Here is a 26,866-nt window from a genome sequence, read left to right as displayed (position 1 = left end):
GCGTGCGAGTAAAGGTGGAGCCGATGGGTGACAACAGACACTAAGTCACGTTATTGCTCGGATTTTACGGTGCCACCTTAAATCCCTGAACTTCACATTTTAACGGAAAAAAAGCTCAACGCGACTTGGATGTAATGAGTAACGCGACACTTTGTAGAAATGTAGTGAAGTAGAAAGTACAGATACTTACTGTAAAATGTAGTGGAGTAAAAGTAGAAAGTACCCATTATTAAATCTACTTAAGTAAAGTACAGATACACGAAAATTGTACTTAAGTACAGTTCCCACCACTGGATAAAAGAAGTAACTTGTTTATTGAATTAGTTTTGGAAATACCTGCGGGCGATTTGATTATGTGCTACGTCATTGCTAACTAGCAGGCTGCTAAGATTTCTGAGGTCGTTATGTAGCATTGCAGCTCATAGCATTCCGAGGTAGCTGTTGTATCAGTTGTATTTCTAATGTATGTATCTGAATGTAAAACACTTCTGTAAGCTGCTCTGAGCTCATCCTGAGTTTGTGTTTGGACAATTTCACTCCATTCTACATGGAAATAAAGGAAGAACTAATTAATCCTGACTTGTGTGAGAGGAGTTTGTCTGATGGTTAGTTTTGCTACAAGACACCATAGCGAGACAATTACAAAGTGAATCATTGGAAGTCAAAATTGGAAATAAAAGAACGCGCCCATTAAAACGGAATTAGGTTTTAATAGGGAATTTAAATTTGAGAGTGTTGTTGATCAGTTAAATAGCATTGAGGGGAAATGCTATTTAACTGTTTTTTAAATAATACTGGGACCATTATGAGAATTTGAGGTATAGATATTAGGATCCAGTAGATGGCAGTAGTGCAACAATAATGGATGCAAGCGGCCGTTGAAATCTAAAGAAGAAGAAGAAGAACGTGCACATTTTCATTTAGCACATGCTAGGACATGAAGGATCAGCACTTTTACTGTTACAGTTACCGTTCGGAAACTACCGGAATCAGTTCAGTTAAATATAAACTTGGCAACTTTTTCTTTTTAAACCCTAATAAATGTGATTTTTAATTGACCTATTATGACTCAAATGTTGGGTGTCCGCCCCCCTCTGCTGTTGCTGCATCGTTGTGGAAAACCTGGAGTGGCAGAAATATCTGCGGCTTATATGTGCATGTTTACTGGTTTACTGGGGTTGTGGCTTATAGTTAGGAAAGTACGGACTATAATCCTTCCTTGATTTCTTCTGTGAAGAACCCAGAGAGGGTTATTTGGTTATTATTCATTTCATTAATAGTGTAATTATTTATTTCTTGATTTTTGTTCTGTGAAGAACCCAGAGAGGGTTATTTGATTGTGCTTTCTGGAAAACAACAAATTTTTACATTTAGGCACTCCTGCAATCGTCACATTTTTCTGTTACAAACTGACTCCGGCCCCCCACCAGAGAAGGAAAAAGTTATGTGGCCCTCAAAGGAAAAAGTTTGGGGACCTCTGTTTTAGGTTATAAAATATGTGGCAATATTGTTTTACCGCTACCTACAGCTATTGAAGAGAGGGATGGTGACTTGGAGAAACTGCCGCAAATAACCCGCACTAGCATATTTGGCTACTTCACTGACTCAGTTGCTTCAGATGCGGGTTTTCTTCTGTTGCTTATAGTCCACACAATGACATGAGTAGACATCAAGCATTTTGGGTTCTCTCTTCAAGTTTAGAATTTTTAGCCAAATTCTTTTTGTTTGCTTATTTGTCTGTAAGCGATGAAAACTACCGGTTTTGTTTTGGGAGCATGTTCAAAACACACTTGCTGCAGCCACAAATTAAATTTGGTCTGATTAGTAGAGTACAGCCACGAACAGCACAACAGTTGGGGCAACTGTGGCTGTGTGGGGATAGTAGTCGTCTTGTGATCGGAAGGTTCGATTCCAGCGTTCTACTGCTACATGTTGATGTGCCCCTGGGCAGGGCACTTAAGCCCAAATTGCTTACCGATCTGCGTATCGGTGTATAAATGTGTGAGCGTTTGTGAGTGCAATTGGGTGAATGTGACTCTTTCCAGTAAAAAGAGTCACATTCCGATTGCGATTTTACATTGCGATTTTCCAGTCAAAATGACTGGAAAATCGCTATATAAGTTCAGTCCATTTACCATTTAAGTTACCAGAGCTCCGCATCTTACAACACTTTCCAGTGGCAAGTTGCTCTCTATAACAGGTTAATGTGTGATCCATTTTTGTTCTAGTCAAGTGCAAGGGGCCTCCTGTGCATAGGGCCTCCTGTTTATGGGGAGACCCTATGCACAGGAGGCCCATAAACAGGAGCAATTTTGGGAGGGTCGGCAAAGTTATAGTCAAATGTAATGTTAAAATGGATAACAAAAGTGTTTTTCTCAGTAAACAACCAGTTGAGACCCAGAAGTCAAACTAAGATTAAAATGTCTTAGATATGTGTTTGCTTGAGCAGAAATTGGATCTTGGTCACAGATCTAATCTCTGATACACCTTTACAAAAATTTAAGGCTTTAATGAGCAACTCCACTTAATAAAATTCCTCATAAATATTGAGTTATTGCAGTGGTTCTCAATACAAGTTATGTGTTACTTAAATTAGAACTTAAGTTGCTTTAAACTTTTATTTATTTTTTGTTTTTCCATATCCTGGACGGTTGAGAACCAATAAATATGTAGAAATTGAATATTTGGTTAGTATCATAACTTAAACTAAAAGAGTCAGCACCAGAGTTTTCTAGAAAAGTATTCAGATATGTGGCTCGAAGATGGTAAGAAATAAAGACATACTTTATTTTGTTTTACTGCCAGCTGCAATAGCCCCTCTGCTCTCGGCTCCCATACAGAGCTGTCGGCTAGTGGCAATGCTCAGACGCTCCCTCCTGTTTCAAACTCTTCTTATTAAAGTAAGAGTTACAGAGCTAAATATAATTGAAATATTGGCTACCTTCGACAGAAAAATTAGCCAATCTATGAAAGCAATGTAGCAGTTTTGCTAGTTATTGATTACACCTATTGTCCAGTGGGGAGATCCTCCATATGATAATCTCATAGAAAGTATGACAATCTGATAGAACACCGTCAGGAGAGCAGCAGCTACGGTCATTTCTCCGTTGATTTTCAGTAACACCGAGCAATGGAAAACCTCGAGGTTCTGCTTGTGGACTAAATAAACCCGGATATTTTATTTAGTCTTATAAAAATGTATTGCTGGCCCAAACATAATGATAAAACACGCTTGTTGCAGCCACTTCATGAACTTTATTTTTTAAATTGAAACGGAAAATAAAATTCACATCACACCAAGCTAATATTATGTAGTTCTGTTGTTGTCGGAGCAAAACGGCAGCTCAGAACTCTGACCAGCTTCGCTGCTTTTCTCTTCTTCATTACTGTCAGTTCTTCAGAGAAACGAGCTGCTAGCAGAGCTGCTAATTAAGTGTCATTCCATTACAAAACTTAACGATCTTGTTCCTGTCGCTCCTCGAGATTAAACTCACAATTACGATCCTCTGTACTGAGCATCTCTCAGATAGCAGACGGCGTATCCGTAAAAAAGTTTAACTAATTATTTTACAATAACCGAAAAGAGATGTAGCATCTATCATGAATATAGACTAGCAAAAAACCTTACAAATTGCAGTGAAATACTGCTACTTCCGGAAGTAAGGCCCATAATTGTTTCCACTTTAAGCCTCTCAGGAATAAGGGTGATAAAGTGAGTTTAGCAATGTTGCCAAACATTTACTGTTCATTGAAGGGGTGATGCTGGAAAAATATCCATACCTCCCTCTGGTGGTGGAATTATTTATGACAGCTGATGAATGAGCCAAAGATGCATAAATTACAGTGAAAGATGCATTACAGTGAAAGAATAGCAAAACATAATCTAAAATAGCATAAACGATCAAATATGTAAATGCCTTATCCAATTCTAATCACAATTTTTACAAAATACTATCTTCACTCCCTTGAAGTTCAAAAACAAACATATTTGATTTTTGCCAAGACAAACACGGCGTATTCCTGGCATTAACGCAATGGGTTGCTTAATACTTGAAACAGGAGCCATTATGACATTAATGTTTCACTTGTATCTCAGACTTGTGCTGGTACACAGCTAGAAAAATTCAGGCATGGATATATTCAATCTACGGATTAGTTGGACATCTTTCATCATATGGTGAGTTTAAAGGATTTTTATTTTTTTATGAAAAATCAATTATGATTGAATTAAACCGTTTTTGTCAGATTTTTTTGTCTTGATTCTAAACGTCTCTAAATATTAATGCAAAAACCTGATTGTTTTACTCTACTTCAAAGTATTTATGACTCATTTCAGAGAGCCTTTTCTTAACAGGCAAGTGTTTAATTGTCATAGATATTCTCAGCTATAAAATGTATCTTGTGGTTTAGTTGATTCTGACCCTCTGTTTGCTCTTTTCTGTTTGAATCGACTTTGGACCAGTGACTCTGATCATCAAAGTCTGATAAACAGATGGACCTCTTGTTTGTGCACGTCTTCAGGTTTCTGCATGTGTTGGTGTGTGAGTGTGTCCCACTGCCAGACTCAGACCCTCCGATGTACGGGGAGATCCATTCCCCCCAGTATCCTCTGCCCTATCCCCCCAACCTGCAGAAGCAGTGGGAGATCAGCGTGCCGGAGGGCTTCCAGATCAGTCTGACCTTCACACATCTGGATATTGAGGCCTCTGCAGGCTGCTACTACGACTCCATCACAGTCAGAGCAATATAATACTTTCAGATGTACCCACTGCATAATTGCTCACAGCTTGTAAAATATTTAACATTATAAGGAACACAAAGGTTTGGGCCTAACAGTCTTTTTTCTTGTAAGAGATTAGATTTATTATGTATTCCAAAGTCAGGGTCATCAAACTATTTTCTGAGTTGGGAGTTCAATGTGATCGTAGAAATATAATTTCTGATTTGCCGAGTCTTTATTATTTATCTTTAAGAATTTTTTTAGGTTTATATTTTTCTCTCAATTATTAGAATAAAAGGTGCTTGAAATGTTTTGTATGAACCAGTGGCGGCTGATGAAAATAATTCTTGGTAGGGCTAATGTGCCAAGAGATTTCCTTTCGTAGTCAGGTATAAGAATTACAATTGGTTCAGTGAAAAACTGAATCAACTGAACCTTAGAAAAATTACTACAAGCCCAGGATAATAAAACACTTTTCTTCTAGCAAAAATAACATGTTAAATTAGCTGCAAGTAAAAAGTCAATGTTAAGTAACTTGCAAAATATACAGTATTTAATCATTAAATAAATGTCAACAGCTAACTGAATCAGACTCAAAACTGTGAAAAATGCCAGATTTATGTATGATCGTCTAGTAGTATAACGCTGAAGAAATAACAGGCTAATTTTTATTAAAACTGTGAAGAGACAACTGATATCAAGCAGCAGAGGCCTTCCTATAACTAGGTAGGTACGTACGTTCATAAATACGAGTTAGCAAACAGGATTTCAGCTCAATGAACAACACCACATCAAAACGGCCATATTACCATGCAAACATCAAGATATCAAACAAACTTTAGTAATATGACAGAAACAGAAAGTCAAGGAAAGAAGAGCATCATAATAATGAAAAAGAAATCACAACAATCTAGAGCAGCATTAGCATTATGCTAACCAGCAACCTCCACTGTTTATCAGCAAAGAATAAATGACGGCAGTTGATGAACAAAACAACAAAAGAGCAGCGCAATATAGCTAAACCTAATAAAACACACAGAGAAGCAGAAGCTGTAGCTTACCGCCCATGTGGAAAAAACCATGTTGTCAGTCACTGTGTAGAATTCGCTGCCATCGTCGCCATTACCAACTTTATCACCATGGCGACCAAGAACTTTATGGAATCTGATACGAGAAGGCAAAATTCTGAGCGCCCTAAAGACATTAAATTCAGCGACCCTGATTGGCCAAATGGTTTTTATTTTCCCCTAGCAACCACACACGATTGGCTATTTAGCTTCACTATAGGACGCTATCAGCAATGCCCTGAAGAGAACTGGGGAAAATTAATTGTTTAATGAGAATCGGTGTAAATGTTGCATAAATAATTAAGATTATACACATTAAGGAAAAAAGACTAATAAAATTAATGAATTTTCAGAATGGTTCACACCACCACTGTTGTGAGCCATTTGGTTTTACTTCTGGAAACAAATACAAAATCAACGAACAATTACTTCTATGTACTTTTACAAGTCCCCATTTAAATAACATATTAAGGGTAGTATTTCTTCATCATATTTAAGATTTTATATTTGCAGGTCCTATACGATGAAAAGGTGCTTGGAAAGTTTTGTGGCAATGAGAACTCTGCTGATGGACATCACCCCGGCTATCAGCCCATTTTGTCTCCAGGCAACAGACTCACCCTGATATTCCAGTCCGATGACTACAACCCGGACCGAAACCAGAATGTGGGATTTTCTGCTCAGTACCAAGCAATAGGTGTGCGTTGGTAATTTTCTGGCGTGATAAATAATATGTCTTTAATTTCGAATATCTAACCATTATATGAATAATTTCATTTCACCAGACATAGATGAATGCTCAGCACCAGAACCTGAGGATGGATCAGGTCCACTCTGCTCTCAGATCTGCCTCAACACACTTGGGTCATACCTCTGTGCTTGTCACCATGGCTACGAGCTACGCTCAGACCAGCGCACCTGCATGCGTAAGTTTGGTTAATGGAGAGAACGGAGTATTTGCTCATGAAGGGTAAATCTAAAATCAGTTTTTCAATACTCTGATGCCTCTTGTCTCATGCAAATCAATTGATTTGCATGAGACAAATGCATAATCAATTAATGTATAAGTTTCTCAAAGTAATGGAAAAAAAATTTACTTTTCCCCTTTTGACTTAAAGCTATGAGCCAATGATAGAGTGACATTAGAAAAGATAATTTAATATACCTTTCCACACAAATTTTACATATAAAAAAATAAAAAAGTGAGGCATACATATATGCATTCAGCCACCCTATAGAGTCAATTTCTTTTTTTTCCCCAAGGATTGTATTTAATTCCATATCTTATTCTCCATTAATTGCTGAAGAAAATCATCCCACTTTATAGTGCTGCTCCCTGTATGTTTCATTGTGAGGATGGTGTGTTGAATGTGTTAATTTTCCATCACACTGCAGTTTTCTCGTGGGCCACAACGTTCACGTTTTCATGTGTTGTGTAGGTGTCTTATGCCGAACTACGAAATCAAATTTGAATCCCATTTAACATTTTCCTTCCACATTGTGGTCATGCACTTCCTTATTTCGGTCTTTCACATAAAAACACAATTAAATACATTGAAATATGAGGTTTTAATGTGAAAAAATATGAAAAAATGTATGAAATAGTCTTGCAAGGAATTGTATGTGAAAACTCTTTTGTGACTTTCATTGTGTCTAGTATCCTGTGGTGGCGGAGTATTTGATGAACTGGAAGGACACTTGATGAGTCCGGGTTATCCGAATCCCTCGCCAGATGCTTTGTCCTGTCAGTATATCATTTCTGTTGAGTCTGGCTTCACTCTCTCCCTTAACTTCTCTGACAAATTTCACATTGAGAGTGTGGACACAGAGGAAGGCCCAAACTGTCTCCATCACTGGTTGGAGGTAACGTGAATCAGCTTTAACCAGCTGTAGTAAAATTAATAGAAGTAAACAAACTACAAAATGTAAATATTTGCTCAGTTAACAAACTTTGAGCATTTCTTTCTATAAGGTGATCATTCCAGGCAGAAATCCCATGAAGCTGTGTGGGGGATCAAGCCCAGGATTATTAAACACAAACTCAAACATTGTCAAGCTGGACTATAACATTGATAATCAGGGACAAAGCAATGGATGGAGCCTGGACTACAGCACACACAGTGAGGGGGTGAAAGGACATTAGAAAATTAAGAGGGTCTGAAGGTGGAACATGCAGCTGATCACACATTTATGTTCCTCATGTGTTTAGGAGTGACGTGTCCAGTTCCTGGACAAGTCGCTAAAGGAAGGGTCACCCCTTCCTTAACTGAGTACTTCTACAGAGATTATATTTTTGTGCGCTGTGATGACGGATACAAACTAATGATGGCAAGTTTAAGCACTTTTTTAAATAAAATTTTAAACACCACAATGTTTCAATGTAATGTGTGTCACTTTCTTCTTGGTCAGGATGGTGTGGAGATAATGGGTTTCTCTACCATGTGCCAAAGCAACGGAGAGTGGCACCTCCCACTGCCTGAATGCCACAGTACGTTATGAACGTGTGAATAATCAGGACAAATGTTTTGCTGACAAATGTTGAATCTTTTTTTTCTCTCTGCCATAGTAATTGATTGTGGAGAACCTGACCCCCTGCTGAATGGAGGAATTAACTTCCTGTCTGGCTTCCAGAACCAATATCTTTCTGTTGTTCAGTATCATTGCAATGAACCATTTTATTCACCATATGGTGGCAATAATGGTAAGATTTTACTGTACAGTTGTAACTTACTGATATAGATGCTTCCAATAAGCTTCCAGCGCTGGTAAAATGGTAAATAGCCTGTGCTTGTATAGCCCTTTGTGAACCCCAAAGCACTTCACACAGTATTCAGTAATTCACACACCTAGTGGTGGTAAGCTAGATTGCTGACACAGCAGACAGAAGAGAGGCTGCCATGCATTGACACCAACAGACCCTCTGAAAGACATTTTGCATGCATTTAGGTCAAAGTCAACATATATTTATAAATAGTTATGTAAATTACTGCCAGAATCTTTCAGGATTTTGAAAGACCGGAGCTATATTTGCAGGTTGGAAGAGGAAAAAATGCCACATGCATTGGTCAAAAAAAACCAACAACCTAAAATGTCTGTCACAAAGTAATGGGTGAGGGTGTTTTTACAGAGGGTATAACAGAGTGGAGTCCATGAAATAAGTAACATTCAGGCACAAACAGTAACCAATAATTCTCAGTCTTTTTAACACCAAAGATGGATATAACACATAACATTCTATTCTTTGTAGTTTCTCTCACCTGTGAAGCGGATAGACAGTGGAGATCCAACCATGATGTTATTTTAAGACCAGCATGCCTACCAGGTATCACTTTTGGTCTCTTAAAACATCAGAGCACATCTTGAAATCTCTATGTCTTCTCTATAACTACAAACTTATATCCTATGTAGTTTGTGGTCGACCAACAAAACAAAATGAAAATCACCAGAGGATTATTGGAGGAAATGATGCTGCAGAGCATACCATCCCATGGCAAGCTTTCATAAATGTAGGTGACAGCAGGGGAGGAGGTATGATCATAGCAGATCGCTGGATTTTAACTGCAGCTCACGTGGTTGTGATTCATGGACAAGTACAAACTCCTGAGGCTTTTTCTGTAAGTAACACTCTGTAATCTTCTGGGTTTGTCCATGTTTTGTTGAAATATTTTTTCTTTTGTGTTTTTTTATAGATTTACCTTGGACTTACAGATGTTCACCAAATTTTAGAAACTCCTTCTCTGAATGCAACTGCAGTCCATGTTCACCATCAGTACAATAATCCAAACAATTTAAACTATGACCACGACATTGCATTGATAAAACTTAAAGACCCGGTCACATTCAAAGCAGCAATAATGCCACTGTGTCTGCCATCAAAGAATGACACATATGACACGGGAATGATGGGGTAAAGAAACAGTAGGCCTTCAAAGTAATTTCATTAATATCAAATCTCTTTTACATAACTGATTTTTTGTTCTGTGAACCTTTTGTTTTTTCAGGCTGGTGTCTGGCTTTGGCATTACAGACAAGGGCAACCAGCAGCGTTTTCTAACAAATAAGCTGAAGTATGTGCATATTCCAGTGGTGGAACAGGAAAGATGCAGTAATTCTTTGAGGGGAACACCTAGAACCAAGAAACCAATACTGACAGACAACATGTTCTGTGCTGGAACTCCTGAAGGCGGGAAGGACTCTTGCCAAGGTGACAGTGGGAGTGGCTTCACTCTGCAATCTGAAAATGGACGATTCTGGGCTGCTGGGATTGTCAGCTGGGGGTTCAGATGTGGGCAGAAAGGAACATATGGATTTTATACCAAAGTGGCAAACTATGTAGACTGGATTAACAAGATCATGCAGGAAAATTGAAAGCATTCAAGCATTGAAGCTTCATAGAAGCATTTAAGCACAATAACAACTTAAGCTATATGAGAAACATTTACATGTGGTGAAATAAATGTAACATAAATGAATCTGTGAACTCAATAATAAAAAATCAAATTAGTATCTTTACACAAATATATGTAGTATTGAAGACAAAAATGTTTGTTTCCAGGTAACATTGTTTTCAGAAAATAAATTGCTGAAGTAGTAAGAGCCTTTCTCTTTAAATTCATCACACTAGAAAAAACAATCTTGTTATCTTTACTGTGTTCCAAACATCAAATACTACCTATAAGCCATCAGAGTTCCCAAGCACCAAAAGACCAGCGGTGATTTGAAGTACACTGATAAAAATATTCTGCTCTGTCTACTTAAAAAAATGAAGTTATGAAGTTAATGTTCAGGATATCTGTAGATGTTACTCTATTGAAGCAAACCTGTAAACCAAAGAGAAAGTTTTGAACATTTGTACAACTGATTTCTGTGTTGAAAAATAAAATATGTACTGATGACCATGTTTTTTTAAAATTTTTTTAATGGATGTAGGTTAATAAAAAAATGTTGGTGATGTAGGCAGAAAAAGTTAATTTGTTGAGAATAACATTTCAGCAAAACAATATGGTTTACCATGGCAAAGTCTATACCATCCATCCATCCATTTTCTTTCACCCTTGTCCCTCAGTGGGGTCGGGAGGGTTGCTGGTGCCCATCTCCAGCTAACGTTCCGGGCGAAAGGCGGGGTCACCCTGGACAGGTCGCCAGTCTGTCGCAGGGCAACACAGAGACACACAGGACACACAACCATGCACACACACTCACACCTAGGGGCAATTTTAGACAGACCAATTAACCTAACAGTCATATTTTTGGATTGTGGGAGGAAACCGGAGAAATGCGTGGGTACCCGGAGAAAACCCACGCATGCACAGGGAGAACATGCAAACTCCATGCAGAAAGACCCCAGGCTGGGAATTGAACCCAGAACCTTCTTGCTGCAAGGCAACAGCTCTACCAACTGCGCCACTGTGCAGCCCAAAGTCTATACCAAATACCTTATTTGCACATAACTTATAATGTCAAGATGTGTTTGCTAATTAGTTTAAGTACAGCTAAACAAAATTTATCACTTTATTGTAGGTTTGCAATACTTAAATTGCACTCTATAACTTCTTTTGTTTTTGCATGGCTTTAGCTCTTTATCCTACGGATAGCAAGTAACTGTAGCTCTCAGAAGAAGAGCTACAGAAGAGCTGACAAGATGAAATATAAGCAATAGTGCTTCAGCTTATGCACAATAAATGTTAAAAAATTATACTGAAAATCAATAAGCTGAAGAAGCTGACAAGTAACCAATGTTTTCAGTTTTAAAAAGTTAAGACTGTGTAAAGTTTAAAAACTCACACCGCAGTGAATCATTTGAACGTTTTAGTTTTGATTAAATGTTACTGATTGATTTAATAAACTGAACTTGGAGATTGACAATCAGGTCATACAATGGCTTGTATGGATACATTATTAGATATTACCAGATTCACGTTAGTCTTTCAATTCAGGGGAGGGAAGGATTCTTTTAACAGAAAGACGACGCATAACCACTGTTACCATAGTAACCCATGACTCGAATTCCGCTAGTTTCTGATTGGTCGAGCCTCTGAGTTTACTTTCACTTTTAGTGATATGTTTTCGCATTCTGCGCATGCTCAAAGTAGAACATCTAAACGCACATCCGTTCCTGCCGAAAGACTTTATTTCTATTTTTTATTACCGGTAATAATATCTCGTTAATGAATATCACAGATGGGGCGAAGAGGGAGTCACAAAGCTCTATTGTATTCAAAGAAGGGACCATCGTTATGAAGCGTGTGTAGCTTTTTGAAATCAAAAGTGAAAGTGCTCTGGTGCAGTATTCTTTTATTTCATTTTTAATAAAACACGAATCTTCTGCTCCTTGAAGATGATTGAAGCAATATTTATCGGATGGTTTTTGACGTTCGTTAATGGTAAGATATACTCGTATTTTCACAAATGATTGTAAGTAGCAATAAGCAAACTTTTTCTTGAATCTGCTCACAGGTTTTCTTCTCGTCATTAGCATTTTATTTGGCATCCCATACTTTAAAACGGTCTTATTTTTGTTTAAATGTGTTATAAGAAACTAAATACATTACGGATGTGAACTCAGTCAAGAGATCGATCATAACAAAAAGTGTGTTAAAAGAATTAGAATCCAAAATATCCTATGCATACTGAACTGAACAATTTGTTGACACACTGATCAGGGAGTAAGACAGGCGAAGATCTTCTTGGCACATGTTAGTGGGTGGAATATATTTGATATCAAATGAAAGATTTTATCCTCCAGGTTGATGTATTGAAAGCAGAAAAAATTTTCAAACAGAAGGATTTTGATGAGGATCAGGTTGAGCAAACTGCAGCTCTTGTTGAGTTGTTTCCAGTCTTCAAATGTTAAAAGAGTGGATAAATATATAAATATGGAGCACAAAAGTGGTCCAAAACTGATATTTGGAGGCTGGTCAACAATATGTTATCAGGTCAACACTAGATGGTCTGAGTGCTTGTTCGTCACTTTCCTGGGGAACATTTTGCACCAGGACACATTATAGAATGTGGATGACTGAGGCAGTGAGATGTTTTGGAGAATCTGCTGGAAAACTTTGGGTCCTGTTATCCACTTTGACATGTACAATCTGACTAAGCATCGTTGCAAGCCGTTTAACTTTTAATGGACCAGTTGCAAGGTGTCATGCTGTGTCCCAAAGCTAACCTGGGTTAGAAAAATTTCTAAGGGAACAAAAAACGTTTGAGATGATGGTGAGACGACCCAAAATTTCAATACAGTGAAATATCTTAAGTAAGTCCTGCGTTGAGCCCCATCCTTGCAGCTTCCATAACCTAAAGACTCTAACATTCACAGGACTCCTGTCAATCAATCTCATGTATTTGCTACTAAATGTACTAATGGCGAAGAAACAAATGAAACCATTTTTCCACCATGCTACCCGCCGAATGCTACTAGCCTTAGCATTCGTTGCAGGCTACGTTGAGGTAAATCAGCTGCAGTGTAGAAAAGAGCAAGAGGAGATGGGTGTGCATGAGAGTGATTGACAGCGCTAAAACCGTCCTCCTGGCTCTGATTGGTTGTTTCTGACTGAGTGGCCTATTTCTGCTGTTAAAACTGGGAGTACTGGGAGAAGGCAGAGGAACTCGATATTTTCACAAATTATCTGTCACGACATAGTGATAATTTCAACAAATATGTGAAGTTACACTAAATACGCTACATGAAAACTGAAAAAACGTATGAGCTTCAAAGTTGTTTTTTATGTTTGTCTGCAGCTGATGGGGTTGCAGACGTCGTTCTTTCCTGCTCTCTGGTGGAGGAGGGAGTCGGAATGGGTGGAATGGGAGGCGGCTCTCTCTTCAGCCGAACTCCAGCCACACTCGTCCTTCGAGACGTCCCAGTGGGACCCGATGAATCCCTTGACACACTGACTCCATTTGTCCCGCCCTCAGTCCCTGATCCAGACCTCATTCTGTTTGAAAACAAAGGTGTCCGTTTATTATCGACACATCTCAACCTCAGTCACTGTAAAATCTGCTCAGTTTGTGTTCAACGTTTTTTGTTCCTTCCTTCCAGTGTCATCGCCTGACATCCCCAACGCAGGCATGTTGCTCCATGCAGACTGCAATGAGCAGGAGGTGATGTGTGAAATAAGTCGCTACACTCCTCGAGGACTTCAGGAAAGCTCTGATCCAGCATATTTCATGGTTTCCCTCAGCGTGGAGGGACTCGACTTCAGCACATCGCTCATTCTTCAAACATTACCATTTGACAAAGATCAGACCACCTTGACACAAAGCAAACTCAACTTACCTCTCAGCCAGTCAGGAACTCTGCTGACTAAAGGTAAAATACAAAGTTCAGGGCTGCATCTAATAAGAAAAAAAAGATTCTTCTTCATGACATTTTCTCTGCTTTCTTTACCTCTTTGTGTCACAGTGATATTCCTGGTGTTTTCCGACATAAATTCTGTATCTGCTCCTCTGAGAGGAGATGTTCTCCTCAACTGCGGCTTCAAGCAGGAAGAGACGCCGTTAGCACCGGAAGTGGGCCTGGAATGGCGCCTGCAGCACAGAGGGAGAGGCAGGAAAGTTCTCGAAACGAAGACAAAGCTGGATGACACAGAAGAGGCCACTGTAGGTGAGTACTAACAAGAATAAACAACAGAATAAACGGGCATTTGTTTATAAAAATGTTCTCACAAATATCAAAACTAGTGAGATGAAGACGAGTTAATCTAGTGAAATATGGAGGACTCTATATTTATGAGTTTTTTAAAATGTTTTTTATTGAATCAATAACATCTCTGTGTTTATTACTTCTTTTGTTTTTATGCAAATGCTTTTTAAAGGTTTTCTTAGATATTATATATAAGAACACAGATTGTATAGCTGTAACTCGCTGACAACTCACTGTGTCATATTAACATGAGGTTTTACTCAACAGATTTTACAATAAGTGTTGTAGAAATGACTTTATATCAAGAAAGCGTAGTTTTTGCATGTTGCCTTGCCGGTCTGTGCATTGAAATCAGTCCACTGCTTCTAGAAAAATATTAGCATTCATAAATCTTAAACGTTTTCTGATATGCATGCAGTTTTTAATGTGGTGAAGCAGCATATTGCATCTACCTGAATGTTCATTACTAAAACCTCACACAACTTTTCACAAGGGCAAAACATGTTAAAAGACTTCTATAAACTTATTTAGACTCACAGGATAACTTTGAACTAATCTTAAAGCTTTTACTTTCAATAGAAATGCAAAATAATGCCAATAAATGAATATTGTACAAAAGTATATCAAATAAATTCGAAAAAATAGTCATTATGAAAAAAAAAAACCATTCATAATTACACAGCAAAGGAAGGATCTGGGAGTTTTGAGGACAAAAACGTTATTCAGAGTTGCAATAAGACATTTATTTCCACCTAAATCTCCAGATCCGAGTTTGTCCCTTTTAACGTTGATATGATAACTTTGGATAAAGTTGTCATTTCTGTCTGATTTTCTGTGCTCAGTTCATGGCGAGAGGAACGGCTCCAGTGTGGACGCTGCTCTGCTCCTCAGTGAGGGAAACGTCTCCATGAGTCTAACTCGGCTGAAGGTCGTCGATGAAGGAACCTACATCTGCACCGTCAACCTGGGTCATTTCCACGCCCAGCAGGTCATCCAGCTCCATATCATTCGTAAGTTTTTCCTCTATTCTGATCTTACTGTTATTTTAAGCATCCATTAAAGTCGATCTTTTGGTTATTTTATAACTATTTCCTCTTTTTGATTTTCTTCCCAGAATTGCCGCAGGTTTCTCTGTCAGCGGAGAAGCTGGTTCTGAATAAAAATTCTCCACAAACACTGAGCTGCCATTGTGCTAAATACTATCCATTAGATGTACAGGTCAGCAACTCTGTTTTTAGATGTAATTATTTAATTTGGTTAATTAGCACCCTTTGAAATAACCTGCAAAAAACCCTAGAGTTTCCTTTTATCAGAGAGATAATAATTAAATGTATTAGAATGAAGTAATAATAGCTCAATTTTAATTTTCTTTTTGCTGTTGAAAGATTTATTTATCTGAGTGTTGTGTATTGTCTTACCAACACACAACACATTTGGGGTTATAGACCAAAGCTGCTGTTTTTTTTTCCAAAGCTCAAAACACAGAAAAACCTCACAAATAAATTCCTAATTATTGGACACAGAGATTAAGCTACAACTTCATTTAACCTTTCACTGACTGCACCAACGTCAAGCAAAACAATGTTTCACATTGATATCTGTGGACAAATTATTTTAAGTGTACAGTATTTTTACTTTAGGGAAAATAGAAATTCTGGATATATTACTTGCATTTTTTAAAAAGAAACAAATATTTCATAATGTGGGATTTCTTTAATCCAGAGAATAAATGTAAACATTTTAAAGGTAAATTTTTTTTTTTCAGTGAGAGTTTCTGAAATAAAGACGCATTCATTTTAAAGCTTGTTGCTAATTAGTTGATAATAATTAGTTGTGTTTTGACAGGCTACCTCAATTAGAGACTTGGATGGAAGTATGGCGCCCCCTTGTGTTCTTCATCATGAATTTACCCAAAAAATATTATAATACGTTTGTGGATAAAAAAACCCCCAAATCCTCATACTTTAAATGAAACCAATCTTTTTTGTTTCCACTTCAAAATAAACATTTATGTATTTTGTCCCAAAAAATTGCTTCCTTAAAAAGTTTGTCATATAAACTGACTTGGCAGCGATAAGATGATGGTTTTTGTTTGCAGATATTGAAGAATAAAAACACTTCATTACCTTCCAAAAGACCTTCTTTAAAATACATTGATTTTTCTTCACCACAAGCAGTTTTATGTTTTATAGATCAAGAACAAAAACAACTTTAGTTTCAAATGCACAACTACTAAAAATGCTGAATCCTCTTCATTCAGTAGTTTGTTGCATTTTGTTGTTCAAAGATCGGTTGCCTGATTACAGGTCATAATTTTCTGCTCTTTATTCTTTGCTTTTCAGATGGAGTGGTTTTTCCTTCCTCCAACGGAAACGGATCCAAAACTCTTTCCGAACCAGGGCTCTCTGAGCAGTCATCGGCAGCACGGGGACGGGACGTTTACCTTGTCCTCTCATGTAACCATTGACCAGAGTTTTTCTCCAGGAACCAAGATCACCTGCAGGGTGACCCACCCAGCTCTGGACGATCCGCTCCACATCAGTATAGTACTCGAAAGTCCCCAACCAGGTAAGTTTCTTTTTCAAATAAACGTTTGAACAAAATGTTTTCATTAACTTGTTAATCTAAAGATGATAAAAAATTAAATAAATTAAGTAAAAACAGAAATATGAAACATTTGTCAGATTTCTCCGACAGGCTGTTCGGATTGTTTTAGTACAAGAAAGAAACCTCCACACAAACCTCTCCAAGATAAAACCTTTACTTTTTTATCACTTGATCACATTTCCAAAGAATCAAACTTTATGTCTCAGTAAATTTCCACCTAATTCAATAACATTGATTAGAGCTTTTGTATTTTTGCACATTTGTCTCCTCTCATTAAAACAATCCTTAGTGTTGTGTGTTTTCTCTCTCTACAGATTCCTACTGGTGGGTTCTCGGGTTCCTCGTTGTCACTGTTCTCTTCTTCTATCAGGTCATGAAATAAGTGACTCTCTGGTCATCTTAACTTGAAGCTGAGCCTTGAATTATTTTTTTTCTGTAAAGGTAAACATTTTCAGGTCTCATAGCTGTTGTCGGCTGAATTTGAAATATTTTATTTGTGGGAAACATTCATTTATTATGATTTGCATCCAGTTGCTGTACGGTTTCTATTGTTTTCTATTGTTTTCTTATTTGCACTAAGCATCCTTGGATCTTGAAGTTCCTTTTGTTGTGATATACTGATAATCTCAGCAGGAAAAACACATTTTCTCAGAGATGAACCACTGAAGTTTCATTATCTCTGTCTGACCAGAGGACCGATCTGAATCTCAAATATAGTTTTCCAATCAGCACAAATAATCGGACCTTTCACGTCTCTCCTGGGGTTAAACTTAAACTTCATATCTGCATAAATCCAACAAAAACAGCAGCCTACAATAAGTCTCTTTAAAATGAGGTGGTTTTAACAGCAACCTTTAAAATCCTGTATGTCTTTGAGGTTTCTTCTGGATTTGTTTTTAAGCTCCATTGTGGCATTGCTCTTTAAATTATTCATACTTTTGACAGAAATAGATTTAAAGTAATTTTTATTCAACCAAGAAGCTCATTTATTTGTATGAGGCTGTGAATCGGAAGCTTTACTTAAAATCAGTCAGTAAACATTTAATGATGAACCACAAAGTGCTAAAAATATCAGGTTTGACGCCGCTTTATTTGAGTTTCAAATACTGTGGGAACAAAATACGTTAATTAATTACAAGCAGAAGGAAGACGCTGTACAAACTGAGGAAATACTGGATTTTTTTTATTTACAACTTTTCTTTGCACTTCAGGAGGAATTGATGGAGGAATTGCGGTTCTTCCACTATGATGGTGTGGTTTTAAATGCAGCAGCTGTTTACTGTTTTTCTGTCTTTTTGTTTGTCCTACACTGACCTTTCACTTTATTTTGTCTGAAAATAAAGCTTTTATGACTCTACATTGGTGAGGGTGTTTGTCCCTATTGAAGTTTTTTTTGGTTTGTTTTACAACTTGAATTCAAAGTTGTGGTCATGAGAGTAGATTAAAATAATTTACTAAGAGACAAAAAAACTTCACTCGTTAATTAATTTACTCATTTCGGAAAAAATATTTGTAGTTATCAATCAGTCGACTACTAGTTACTAGTTCAGGTACTATTAGGAACTACTTTTGAGGGCTGCAAACATTAATACTGAACATAATTATTACTGTGTCCTAGCTTTATGGATTTAAATCAGGCTGGACCTCGCTGATCAGTTTTCAGCTCTTTCTCACTGACTTAACATGTGAATCCTGATCAGTGACTTTTAGCCTTTTCTGTGTTTAGAAGAATCATGAGGAGAGTCAGAAAACAGTTTGATGGAGTTCAGGTCATGATTTATTTATTGGCATCAGCAAAAGTGGTAAACATGCATTAGATTTCTTTTTTGTTGCAAAATTCAGTTGCATCTCTCACCCTATGTTCAATTCACAAAACATAATCTCTTCTCTATTCACCTGTTAATATTGTTGCACAATATCAGCAGATAATTAGAGCTTAGTGCTACAGTTATGCATTACTCCATTGTTCTCATGAATCTCTTTGTGTTATTTACTCTTTTCACAACTTTCAAAATCAGAAAATGAGTTCCACGAACAACCAACAGTCTCCTAAAACCTAAAGGAATTGATATAAACACATTTTCAGGAGCATAAACTTGTATGTATGTACAGTGGTTCTCCTATGTTAGCTCTATGTGATTCCTAAAATGATTTACTACAGTAGCGGTTGGTTGCAGTCCTTGAGTATTATGTTTTTTTTTTTTTTCTGTTCAAAGCAAGTGACACATTTTGGCAAACTCATGAGCATTGTTGCACATTGCATAAGCAGTACGTATCTGATCAGAAAGACATTATACACAGGTCCTTGAAACCACTAAGGAAAGAAAATATACAATCGGCAGTAAGATTAAGAAATGGCAGATACACAGGTCACACGAATATGGATACTGTTTGCCATGCAGGTTAGAAACGAATGCCTCTGACTGGCTGTTATCGTACTGCAGGTGACAGATGAGTCTGGTTTATGTGAGTGAAGGGGTGGGGTGGGGGTTGGGCAGCCTGGCGGCTCTGGGGGATCCTCATCCTGTCCTCTCTCATTCTCCTGCGCTCTGAAAACAACAAACACTCCAATAGAAGGTTGCTCAAAATGCGACGCTACACATTCATCTGTCTGTGGCTGCGACTCTGTCCATTCAGAGTGGAGAGGCCTTCCTCGGGTCCTTCAGGCGTGCAGATTGTCTGTCAGTAGCTGCTTCATGTGCCTTTCTGCGTACATGACTCTATTACCATCACCTAAGATAGAAAAATCCCAAAACTGACTCATCGCTTTCTGCCTGGAGGCTATGACTCAGGTTGCATGTATTTATGCAGGAAAATATGCTGCTGAACTCCTACTTCTTTTTCCTGAATCACCTCTTTTTGGCTTAACATTTCAAGCAAACTTTTTTCCCCCTTTTTTGCATTTCTCCTTTCTTATCATCCCTGCAGAAGTTTGAGACTTGTGTGAGAGAAAGTTGAACAGGAAATGGAATAAATTACTGGTGAAATCCTATTGGGTAAAAGCTGCAGAGTGGCGGATCACAATTGCACACGTGGAAAAACAACAGAAATGATTCGACTCCTAAGCTAACGTATTAGTAATAAGCATTATGATGAAGGGAGGGTATTAGTTTGGCATGTCGGTATCAATGTACAAATGTAGGTAAAAAAATTTCATGGTCAAGCGTTGGCTGGAGTAGAAAGACTGCAAACTGTTGTTCAATCTCCACTTATATTTCTCTGAGCTCTGTTTGCTTTCTCCCGTCTTCTTTCTTTTTCTCCTCCCTGTTTCCGTCCGCCCGCTGCAGCCTTCAATAATACATGAGGTGCAGAGACTGGAGAGAGTGAGTGAGACCTCATGGAGGAAGACTGAGAGAAAGCAGCAAGAAAGAAGGTGGGGAAAGGGGCACGGAGAGAGCAGAAACACATACGCAGGAACATGACTGTTGGGGTGCAGGATGGTTCAATGGAAGACTGTGTGAAGAGGAGGAAGGCTGATAGAAGGGAGGAGTGGCGCTTCATTTTTTCCTCTCCCCTGTAACGGTATCCTTAGGTTTGAGTTCATCTGTGATGATGGGAGGCGCTCAGTAGAAGAAGTACACTGCAAATGAAGGATAAAGAGGCAGCCATTAGTCTAATGGATAATAAATCAGGGAAGCAAAATAAGGTAAAGAAGCGTTAATTAAAATAATTTATCTTCAAAAGTTCAGTCACATCAGCTCCAGTACGGTAACTTATATTATCTGTTGTCACACACTGCAGCAATTTGGATTTCATGTGAGAGACCAGCACAGAGTGAACATCCATCCATCCATCCATCCATCCATCCATCCATCCATCCATCCATCCATCCATCCATCCATCCATCCATCCATCCATCCATCCATCCATCCATCCAAACAAACAAACCTCAGAGGGGGGTGGTGTGTATGTCCAGTGAACTCCATGCAGAAAGAGCCTTTGGACAGGATTCAAACCCACCAAGGCTGCAAACAGCTGCACCACCTCATGAATATGATACACGGTTTTCAATTTTCTTCACACAAAAAAATGTAAAATGTGTTTTGCGCATCTGAATTAATATTTGTAGAACCATATTTTGCTGAGGCTACAATTTGAGGATATTTCAGATTTTTTTTTAAATCTCAGTTTGATTGGACGGAGAGCTTCTCTGAGCTTCATTTTTTAAAATCTTGCAGCAGCTCGGTTGGATTTAGCTCTGGACTTTGACTGGGCCCTTCTAATGCATGAATATACTTTGATCAAAACATTTCCATTGTAACTCCGGTTGAATGTTTATGGTTCTTATTCTGCAGGAAAGTGGACCTTTGCACCAGTCTCAAGTCTTTTGAAGCTTTTAGCAGGTTGTGATCCAGGATTTGTAAGTGTTTGTCTCCATCCACCTTCTCATCAACTCCGACCAGCTTCTCTGTCCTGCCAGCATGATGCTGCCACTGCTGTGGTCTGTTTAGTTAAATGAGCTGAGTCAGTTTTCCGCCTGACATGTTTTGCATGTGGATAAAAAGGTTCATGTTTGTTGTGACCCCAATGTGGAAATTGCAAACAGGACCTCACATGGCTTTCTTCTTTTCCGTAAAGAGAGGATTTGTGGAGCGTGTTACTCACAGTTGCTCTGTCAACAGTTTTTCTTAGTTGCCCTTCAAGACACAGTCAGTCATTGAAGGTGTGACGTTTTTGTCTTTTTTCCATTTTCATTTGTGCGTATCAGTCAGTCACATTTACTTATAAAGTACATTACAAGTAAAAAAAAGGCAGTTCAATGTGCTTTACATCAGAAAAAGACAAAAATAAAAAGTCATGAAAAGATCATTTAGTCACAAACTGAGAAACCAGCAACAAACATGACATTTTGTCTAGTGCCATCATCGAAATGATCAATATACATAAAGTACGTTGGTCAATGTTCCGGTGATTATTGATCAAAATCAACTCAGGTGGGGATTTATGAACTCAGTGTTTCAGTTTTATATTCACTTAAGTAGTTAAATACTTTGGTTTCATGGCTTGTTTTGTTTTGTTCTCTAATGAAAATGTGCGTCATGTCGGTATCCATAATACGCAATCAAGCACTACTTTGTGTTGGTTTGTGACATAAAATCCCAATAAAAATCCATTGAAATGTGTGACTGTAACATGAAATTGTAAAAAAAAGTTCAGATCTTTAGGAAGACACAGTATGTTATTTAAAAGACAAAGGGGAGGTTTCACTTGTCCCATAAACCTAAATGACTAAAACAAAACAACATTGTACTTACAGAATATTATTCCAACCACAATGACTCCAATGATGCCCATCATGATCATCATCTGTTAAAAAAGGAAAATAAGACAAAAATTCTCTAGTTATTTGCTTGAAAACAGATCAAAACACCACCTGAGCAACTCAATAAAACAAAAACAATACACTATTTGTATTTTTTTATGGATTTCTTATGTAAGCTATCCAGTTTCCAGTTTAAAACTCTTCAGTAACAGACGTCTGTCTTCCATTTTTCCCTGAGGCGTCACTGCAGTCCTCAACAGCAGCTCATTAACAGATTACAATGTCTTCCTCCAAACAGAACGCTGAATGCCTGCAGGCATTTGCTTGACTCAGACATTAGTAGTTTCTCTGTGATGAGACACTTAAATGCACCCACCTTGCAGTTCTTCCACCAGTACTTGTTTTTTAGCTTGGCTGCGCAGCTTTCGAACTGGGAGGCACCGGCCTGCAGAGCATCTGCTCTGTCATCCAACTCTGAAAGCTTCTGGTCCCTTTCCAAAACCTTGTCCACGTTCACCCTCATGATATCCACCACCTAGAGCCGGCAATGAGGCAGCATTTGGCAGAAACAGAAAGGATTAAACGGTTGATGGAGGAAGGGAAATTGGTTCTTCTGAGCCAATAAATCACAAAGAATAGAGATAGAGTGCTGTTTTAAAATTTCCTTTAACATTTCAGTTGAATTAAAAAGAGAAAGTAGCACTGCACAAGTTTGGGATCTTAGTTTATCTCACCTCCTCGACTTGGGCCTGTGTCTGCTGAAGCCTGCGGTTGCTGCTGGTGTTGGGTGGGCCGGGTGGCGCTCCACCTGGGGCTCCATCTGGACCGGGGGCGCCAGGAGCGCCTGGAGGTCCAGCAGCAGGAGGGGCAGACGCATCTGGGGCAGACCTGGAAACAAAAGAAAGACTGCATTAAAAATAAACACTTGAATCGTCCAGTTCTGATGTGATGTGGGTGCCACATAATGAATCTAAAGGTATAAAATGTGTGCATTGTTTCAGGTTTCACTGTTCATTAGTGTCTGTGTGAGAAAGTGGAGCATTTGTGAACATATAAATATATAAAAATATATTTTCACTACAAATAGCATATAAAAAACAAATTCATCTTCATTTTTAAGCAACATATTTCTCATGGTTGAACTTAGAATGAGCTTGAAAAATCAATATTTACTGAAATCGCTCAGATTTTCAATCACAGCCTTCATTCATCTTCACCAGTCCTTGCTGCTGGGTTCAAGTATTATTAACCTGATTATTACCTCTTCAATTAGATTAATGATGTGTGGTTTACGTAAGAGAAAGTTTTGAGAAAACCACTAAAGTACGTAGACCCAGTTGCAGAATAAATCCGAGTTTTAAAATAGGCCACAACGCCGTCAGCAGCTCAGTTCATGCAACAGTGAACAACAAAAGAGACTGAGCTCTATAACGCATTCAGCCACAATCATCACCACAGTACCAGGACCGCAAAGCAGTAGATGGATGAATGTTACATTTTAGGTGTTCAAACTCTGGATGCCTGTAATATTATTGATCAATTTAAGCGGCTTTAACTCTCCGTAAAATGAATTGGTTACAATCCCAAATATCAGGGAGAAGAACTTGAGCTTTAGGCTTTTCTGTAATAAATGCAGTATATTGCACTAAATGTCATGTTTTCCTAAATGTGTAATAAATGTTTTTCATGTTTAAAGCCCTAGATTGAAGAAAAATGGTAAAGTGCATAACAAAAATAACTCAAAAAGTGGACCAGAAAAAAGGAGAGTGATTTTAAATAAGGAGCATAGTCTTATGAAATGTATTGAAAAAAAATTTATGAATTTCTATCTGAAAAAAACTTGAGGATTTGTTTAGTTGAGAAACAAAAGAGAAAATGTGATTTCCAGTAGTAAACTTTGATACACTGTCTTAATAAAAATAGAGAGTAAAGAGGGAAAGCAAAAAAAAAAAAAACAAGGTAAGGAAAAACAGGAGCAAGATTAAAAACCAATTAAACTCCACAAAGAGAGGGAGCTGGTGGGAATAAAAGTCACAGCTCAGCAGGGGCGGCTCCAGAAAGTTTTTATAGGGCAGGTCAGATGGGGGCCACTGATATTGTTGGGGGTGACATCAAAACCAAAAAGTGACATTTTGACAGAGTTTCAGGAATTTTATTTAGCTGTTGTCATTTATCATCTACAAGTACAGAGAAGCGTGTGGGAGAGCAGAACCGAAAAATAGTGATATATATTTAAAGGTGGCAGAAGGACACAGAAAATAAACAAATAAATAAATAAATAGATAGATAGATACTTCAGTTCAATGAAATGTGTTTTCTCCAATTTTATTTTAATTTTAATAAATAATATGTCTGTGGAGCCAGTGGGGATGGTCAGCAATTTAACAAGGTTGGCCGTTGCCTTCCCGGGGATCCGCCCCCCTCAGGAGCGCCTCTGCTTCTCAGGGAATAAAAAATAAATAAATAAATAAAATCGTTGAAAATTTTCAAATGGTCCCAGGAAGAAGATAAATGTCATCATAATTATGATTAGTATTATTATTGTACAATGTTTCCAATAACTCCGCTTCTGAGCCGAGCAAACAAAAAAATAATGATATTTTAAATAGTTTAACAAGAACTGAAAGGATTTTTGGGGATGCAACATTATAAAACCAACTCGATTTAAATCCACTGAAAGATTAGCTGTGGCAGTAATCCAACTCTATTAAGAGATGTGACGACAATTTTCACATGCGTCAGCAAAAAACACAGCAAAGTGAAATAAAACAGCACAGTTTTTGATTCTATACTGATTTAAAAAAGACATGCAAATGATTAAGAACTGAATAAAGATTTATCTGGAACAGCTTTCACGGTTTTTTGCATTGTTGTAAAAAAAAAAAAAGACGCAAAAGAGAATCCGCATTAATACTCACATCTTCTATGCAGCTGTTTGAACTGACTCAGCGGTGGAAGTGAGGGAGCAGACGGAGGATACTAAAGTAATAATAATAATAAAAATCTCCGAAAAAAAGTGAAGGCACTTATCCAGGAAAAACAATCTGAGGTTTTAATTAGTAAAGAGGTTTAAGTAGCTTCAGAAAAGGGCGGGGAGTCTTCTTGGCGCAGTGGAGATCTTCTAGCGATGCATTTATACTGCAAGCCGTCAGCAAAAGTACCGCAATACCGAGCCACGTATACAGGTCGGGCAATAACTCACAGTGTGGCTGGGGGAGAAAGATGGGGAGCAACGCGAGTTCAAGAAGAGAGGAGCGCTTCTAAATTATAATCCAGCCGAGAGATGAATCCATGGGTGTTCGGGTCCCAGCGGGGCTTTTCTGCGTCCGGCTCTGCCAAGCGATGCTGAGCGTTTGGAGCTGCTCCTGGATGCTGATCGAGGACGCAGCGCTGATTGGCTGGCAGGCTGGGTAGTTTCCTCTTCTGAGAGCCACAAAACAAATGTCAAGATCGGGAGAGAGAAAAGTGCAGTGATGAGAAACCAGCTGTTTCTCGTTGACTCCCGTCTCCTCCTCCTCTTCGTCTTGGGGGGGGAAGTGCGGTACTTTGGTTCGTGCAAAGTGTTTCAGCTGCAATAATGCGTCTCCTCACTTGGACTCCCAACGACAGTGCGGCACCCCTCCCCTCCCCCTCGCTCCCCTCCCGTTCCCTCCTCTCAGGCTTTGCAGTGCTGCAGCTCTCCGTGTTGGATGGGGCGGCGGGACCAGACTGCGGTATAGTGGACAACCGGAGTGTTGACTCGACCGTTTTCCTCTCCCTGGCCCGGGATTCTCCCAATTACCCACCGGCTACTGTATCACATTTCCTTTCGCAACTACCTCTGTTTGACTCAAGTCCAGCCTGTTTAAATCCGCACCGTTTGCACTTCGACAGACCCACTTATTCAACAAAAGTAACAATTAAATGAGCCGTGGAAAACTGAGGTCCTAAAGCCAACGCTGGATTGACAGAATGAAGGGTCAATGCAGTTTGGAAACATGAACTTTATATGAAAGGATAATTCAAACTTTTGTTGACTAAAACCGTTTCTATTGTTAAGAAATGAATTATTTTAACATTGATTTTAATTAATTCATTCATTTACCCAGGTTTGCTCCACTGAAGTCAGATTTCTTTTGCAAGGGAGAACCATCTTACTTACATCACCTGCAAAGATCATAAAACAGATCAATCAAGCTTGTCTTATGTGGATACGTGCATGTAAATGTGCTTTTTTTATTTTGTGCCAAATTCATATATTTGTATTTTAATGTCTGAACATCAAGTGCAAACAGTCAGGGATATAAAGTTTTGGCTCATCAATCCAGATTTTGGCTAAAAACTCAGATGGTTTTTGGAAGCTTATTGTGATTTCTTTGTTCCCATGTAGAAGTGAAGACACTATGAATGAATTTTAACTAGAATTTCTTTAAATATATGCAGACTAAGCAATGATGGGAGAGTAGGGATGTCCTGCTTTCATCAGAGCAGACAGAATCTCAGTGATGTGTGATCTACACGTAAAACCAGATATTTAGACAAATATTTTTTTTCTCTCAGTCTGAATTTAAATCAGAACAAACTTT

At 38.3% G+C, this 26,866-nt stretch overlaps 3 protein-coding genes across 3 annotated transcripts; 2 read left to right on the top strand and 1 right to left on the bottom strand.

Annotated features, from left to right (window-relative positions):
* Positions 1–4,064: 4,064 nt before the first annotated feature.
* LOC103478000 (complement C1r subcomponent-like) lies at positions 4,065–10,685 on the top strand. The gene is made up of 13 exons (XM_008431431.2): positions 4,065–4,177; positions 4,522–4,735; positions 6,301–6,484; positions 6,573–6,713; positions 7,445–7,650; positions 7,760–7,907; positions 7,997–8,115; positions 8,197–8,275; positions 8,354–8,488; positions 9,035–9,109; positions 9,196–9,401; positions 9,477–9,694; positions 9,789–10,685. The coding sequence occupies exons 1-13, from the start codon at positions 4,131–4,133 to the stop codon at positions 10,153–10,155; spliced, it is 2,139 nt and encodes a 712-aa protein (XP_008429653.1). The 5' UTR covers positions 4,065–4,130; the 3' UTR covers positions 10,156–10,685.
* Positions 10,686–11,875: 1,190 nt separating this feature from the next.
* Positions 11,876–19,888, top strand: tapbpl (TAP binding protein like). Its single transcript, XM_008431434.2, has 8 exons — positions 11,876–12,170; positions 13,528–13,740; positions 13,829–14,098; positions 14,192–14,392; positions 15,274–15,441; positions 15,546–15,649; positions 16,774–16,999; positions 17,353–19,888. Exons 1-8 carry the CDS (start codon positions 12,125–12,127, stop codon positions 17,418–17,420), a joined length of 1,296 nt encoding a protein of 431 aa, XP_008429656.1. The 5' UTR covers positions 11,876–12,124; the 3' UTR covers positions 17,421–19,888.
* Positions 18,803–25,918, bottom strand: LOC103478001 (vesicle-associated membrane protein 1). The gene is made up of 5 exons (XM_008431433.2): positions 25,220–25,918; positions 23,036–23,189; positions 22,678–22,836; positions 22,294–22,345; positions 18,803–20,618 (listed from the first exon to the last, which is right to left on the bottom strand). Coding segments are annotated over exons 1-5 (384 nt in total). The 5' UTR covers positions 25,222–25,918; the 3' UTR covers positions 18,803–20,601.
* Positions 25,919–26,866: the final 948 nt, after the last annotated feature.

Source organism: Poecilia reticulata, linkage group LG16 (genome assembly GCF_000633615.1).
Source record: "Poecilia reticulata strain Guanapo linkage group LG16, Guppy_female_1.0+MT, whole genome shotgun sequence".
In the NCBI taxonomy this organism is placed as follows: domain Eukaryota; kingdom Metazoa; phylum Chordata; class Actinopteri; order Cyprinodontiformes; family Poeciliidae; genus Poecilia; species Poecilia reticulata.
Note: the sequence above shows the minus strand (reverse complement) of the source record. Positions and strands in the feature narration are given on the sequence as shown.

Bases quoted from the DNA above. Each gene is read 5' to 3' on its own strand.
- LOC103478000 (XM_008431431.2), top strand. From the start codon at position 4,131: ATGGATATATTCAATCTACGGATTAGTTGGACATCTTTCATCATATG. The intron at 6,485-6,572 runs GTGTGCGTTGGT...TCATTTCACCAG, and splicing joins TGCTCAGTACCAAGCAATAG to ACATAGATGAATGCTCAGCA. The intron at 9,110-9,195 runs GTATCACTTTTG...TATCCTATGTAG, and splicing joins AAGACCAGCATGCCTACCAG to TTTGTGGTCGACCAACAAAA.
- tapbpl (XM_008431434.2), top strand. From the start codon at position 12,125: ATGATTGAAGCAATATTTATCGGATGGTTTTTGACGTTCGTTAATG. The intron at 13,741-13,828 runs GTGTCCGTTTAT...CCTTCCTTCCAG, and splicing joins CATTCTGTTTGAAAACAAAG to TGTCATCGCCTGACATCCCC. The intron at 14,393-15,273 runs GTGAGTACTAAC...TTCTGTGCTCAG, and splicing joins CACAGAAGAGGCCACTGTAG to TTCATGGCGAGAGGAACGGC.
- LOC103478001 (XM_008431433.2), bottom strand. The intron at 22,837-23,035 runs GTGAGATAAACT...TGCCGGCTCTAG, and splicing joins CACAGGCCCAAGTCGAGGAG to GTGGTGGATATCATGAGGGT. The intron at 22,346-22,677 runs GTGGGTGCATTT...CTTTTTTAACAG, and splicing joins ACTGGTGGAAGAACTGCAAG to ATGATGATCATGATGGGCAT.